This window comes from Athene noctua, chromosome 5 (genome assembly GCF_965140245.1).
Source record: "Athene noctua chromosome 5, bAthNoc1.hap1.1, whole genome shotgun sequence".
Taxonomy (NCBI): Eukaryota; Metazoa; Chordata; class Aves; order Strigiformes; family Strigidae; genus Athene; species Athene noctua.
In genome coordinates, this window is record NC_134041.1 from 46,349,255 (window position 1) to 46,353,281 (window position 4,027).

A 4,027-nucleotide genomic window follows, 5' to 3' on the forward strand; every position below is an offset into this window, starting at 1 on the left:
GCAAAGTGTTAAAAGAGAGGGAGCTCCTAACCCAACAAAATGCATTTGCAGAGCCTTCATATACGCTTTCTATCCCCACCATGTTTGCCTTCTATGACAAACACACAACTGTGCTCTTGGGAACGTGGCCCTTAAAGCTGTGGGATCTGGCTTCTGTTCTTCAGGTGGCTTCACTACTTACTTTCTTTACTTCAACTTTATTAGTTCTCCTCAGTGACACCTCAGCCAGAAGTGTCTGGGACCCTTCAGAGGGCTTCCTCTGTGGGGTACAGATGTTTGTAAAAACTCTGCACACATTTTTCAAGCAACAAGACAGAATCATGTGTTTATTGTTGAGGATACTGTAGCTAAGGACACTCGGCTGGAACTGCCCCAAAAAGCTCATGGTCTCATTTACAGCAGAGTTTGTTTGTCCTGTCCAAATGCCAAGATTGAGATCCTTTGACTGGTATCAAACAACATTGCAGGCTGATGATCTCTTTGCTGTTTCATCTGCAGCATCTCTATTGGCCAGTAATCACTAAAAGCTAAAAGACTTGTTGATGGTTTTCATTCTATATTCATCTTCACACTGAGACAGACCATCATACCCTCCACATATGTGATCATGCAATCCATATATCATTGTCTCTTCTTTTAATTCCAGAAAATAAATCAATCTGTTCACACACATTGAGTAGCAACACTAAAGTGAGTGAACAGAAAGAGCCATACTTAGATTCATAACTTGAAAAATGTCATTTGCCCTCTTAAATTAAGGTTTAATCTACTGAGGAAATGAAAGAAACGGAGGAAGAAAAGGTTACTATATTTTACTCATGTGACTGTCTTGACTGTCCCAGACTGATACACATAGATAGATGACAGATAGCAAAGCAACAAAAGAATCGACTATACTCATTTTTGCTTATCAAGCAGAACAATGATCTCAAAACGTCTTTTTATTTACTGTACACTATTGCTTTTCTTAGTTCCTGAGAGGCAACATCTCTAGAAGCATACAATACATGTCATAAAGACATGGCAAACAAAAAATGTAGGATGGTGTGTGCTTTTTTGTACAGTACTTTATGCTTTATGCATGTAGTTGCTCTGCAGTAAATGCTACTCAAACAAAGCAGTAGGTTCACTATACCATTCTATTTATGTATTTATATCTTAATCACTTGTTTTTCTGAAGCTCAGAAGTTTTTCACCACCCTACAAACTTGTTTGAGTGGCATTTTGTTGCTGAGGAAAAGGTCATGTAGTGGGTAAATAGTGTGGTTCCCTGAGTATTTATTTACTTTTCACATTACAAGCCTTTGTACAGCATAAAACCGTCTCTGGCCTGGGGAGAATTCCCAGCAGAGTCAGATTTTTTTTTCTTTGATTCCTGGACATAGAAGATTTGGACTCAGAGTCAGGATTATATAGCAGGCTCTGCTATGGCAGATCACAACAGCCTCCCAGGAGCCATCTGGTAGAGTTCAGGCAGACCTACGGCTGAGATTTCCAAAAGTGTGCAGCTCTGATTAACTCTGTGCATTCAGCTCCCTGAGACCCCATTGAAAATCCTAGCTCAGGGTTTGCAGCAGTGGTTAAGAAGCAGATCCATCTGCCTGTGCAGGAACAGTATTGAGGACATAGCACATACTATTACAACACTTGAATTCTCTTGGTTAAAAAACCCCAAAATTATGCTGAGGGAGAATTGATAAGAAGCTTCTCATAAGGAATTAATAGATTGATCAAATGAAGAGATTTGTCAAAATCGCCCACTCTTAAAGCCAAAACCAGGAGACTGGAATATATTTCTGATAAACACTGTGATGGATATTAGTCACCCAGAGGGAGACATCAGTGCTTCATGGGCACTAGAGTTTATTCAGAATGGAGAAGCAGGAAATTTGGACTGCAGTTCCCATGACCTATCAGAGCTGTGTAGAAGCTGTAGAATGTTGAAATGATTTTGATTTTAGACTTTTTCAAAATTGTCCTATGTTATCCCTCCTGAGGCTATGGGCCTGAATTTTTTCATGGTGATTGTCTCAAGCAAATGTGGGTTCTGGCTGCAATCACCAATGCATTTCACAGATTAACTCACATAAAATATTCTAGTGTTGGCTTTATGCACCTGATATGGCTTACTTTTCACACTGATGATTAGCTCAATTAAAGGTAAATGCACCCCACAATGTGTCTTCTGTTCAGTTTGGATCAGAACCTGCAAAACCAGAATTACACACAATTTTTACCCCCAAGTGTGTTTTGATCCAGCTTTCTTGAAGCATCACTCTACTGCATTAGTGATGTTCAAGATACTGCACTGAGTTAAATGATGAAGTTAAGGTGTTCTAGAATCCATGGGTCAACCTCACAACAAGTGAGGTCATAATTCACTAGAGTTGCACAGACTTCCATTCCACATTTTAGCAAAGAGTTCCGTTTTATGATCTAATAAACTATGCAAAAGGGAGCTGCAGAATATACACAGAATCCCTGGCATTTGCTTCCCTGTCTCCGCCCCTGCCCTTTTGACTAATTTTTTGTAGCATAAGTAAGCAACCTCTTTTCCTTTCCTTTGCAGATATACCCAGATCTTCCAGAGCCAAACAGAACAAATGAAACTTCTTTTTAAGCTGGCTCCAGAAGACCCAGGTTCTGTTTGACTATCACCTTTTTGGATAAATATTTTGGAGTTCAGGATGAATAAGACAAAGGTTGTTAATGATGGTTTTCCTTTCCTGAACAGTAAGAACTGGAGCTCAAACCGAAGCTTCCCTGTGCAGATTTCTAATCAGTGCAGGAACATCACTGACCTTACTGTCTTTCTCGCCACCTCTTACAGCTTGGAGACTGTCCTAGGCATTGTGGGAAACATCTGTCTGATTGCTGTCATTGCCAAGCAGAAGGAAAAGGCCAATGTCACCAACATTCTAATTTCCAACTTAATAATTTCAGATTTGTTTATGTGTCTTGTCTGTCTGCCTTTCACCATTGTTTACACCATGATGGACTACTGGATATTTGGGGAAGTCATGTGCAAAATGACCTCTTTCACTCAGTGCACATCTGTGACAGTGTCAATTCTTTCCCTTGTCCTTATTGCTCTGGAAAGACACCAGCTCATCATAAACCCGACTGGCTGGAGACCAAGTATCTCCCAAGCCTATCTAGGAATTGGAGTGATTTGGACTTTAGCATGTCTCATGTCCCTACCCTTTTTGACCACATCCATCTTGTCTAATGATTTGTACAAGCAGCTCTCACACATCATGAATTTTTCCACTGACAAGGCCATCTGCATCGACTCGTGGCCTTCTGAGCAACACCGACTTATCTACACTACCACTTTACTGCTCTTGCAATATTGCATCCCACTGTTCTTCATTATACTTTGCTACCTGCGTATCTACTTACGTCTACAGAAGAGAAAGGACATGTTTGAGAAGAGTGAATATAGCAACCGAGCAGTTCAGCTGCGGAAGATAAATATTTTGTTAGCATGCATGGTTGCTGCTTTTGCTGTTTGCTGGCTACCCCTGCATGTCTTCAACACCATTGTGGACTGGAATTACAAAATCATTTCACCTTGCTACCACAATCTGATCTTCTCATTGTGCCACCTGGTAGCTATGGCTTCCACCTGTGTCAACCCTGTTATCTATGGTTTCCTAAACAGCAACTTCAAAAAAGAAGTCAAGTCACTGATTCTGAGCTGCCAGCATAATTCAGTAAATGCATCAGTGGAAGAATATGATCATTTGCCTTTATCCACGATGCAGACTGAAATTTCCAAGGGCTCACTGATGTTGAACTGCAGACATAATTCTATCTAGTTAGTAGACAACATTTCCTAGGGATGCACTAGACATCAATTATTACCTGTAGATATAAAAAGCAACTGGTGATGCCATAGCTGGGATGTGAACAGAAACTCATTACTGCTTGATTTTTGGAAGAATAGGCAAAGGAAGATTGTCAATGTATACCGTAACTCCTACAGTACACAAGTTGTTCATGTCATTCAGAGGGTATAGACATT

At 40.4% G+C, this 4,027-nt stretch overlaps 1 protein-coding gene across 1 annotated transcript; it reads left to right on the plus strand.

The window, feature by feature from the left end:
* The first annotated feature begins 2,687 nt into the window (after positions 1–2,687).
* LOC141961440 (neuropeptide Y receptor type 4-2-like) lies at positions 2,688–3,821 on the plus strand. The gene has a single exon (XM_074908339.1). The coding sequence runs from the start codon at positions 2,688–2,690 to the stop codon at positions 3,819–3,821; it is 1,134 nt and encodes a 377-aa protein (XP_074764440.1).
* Positions 3,822–4,027: the final 206 nt, after the last annotated feature.

Coding starts and splice junctions, on each gene's coding strand:
- LOC141961440 (XM_074908339.1), top strand. CDS start 2,688: ATGAATAAGACAAAGGTTGTTAATGATGGTTTTCCTTTCCTGAACAGT.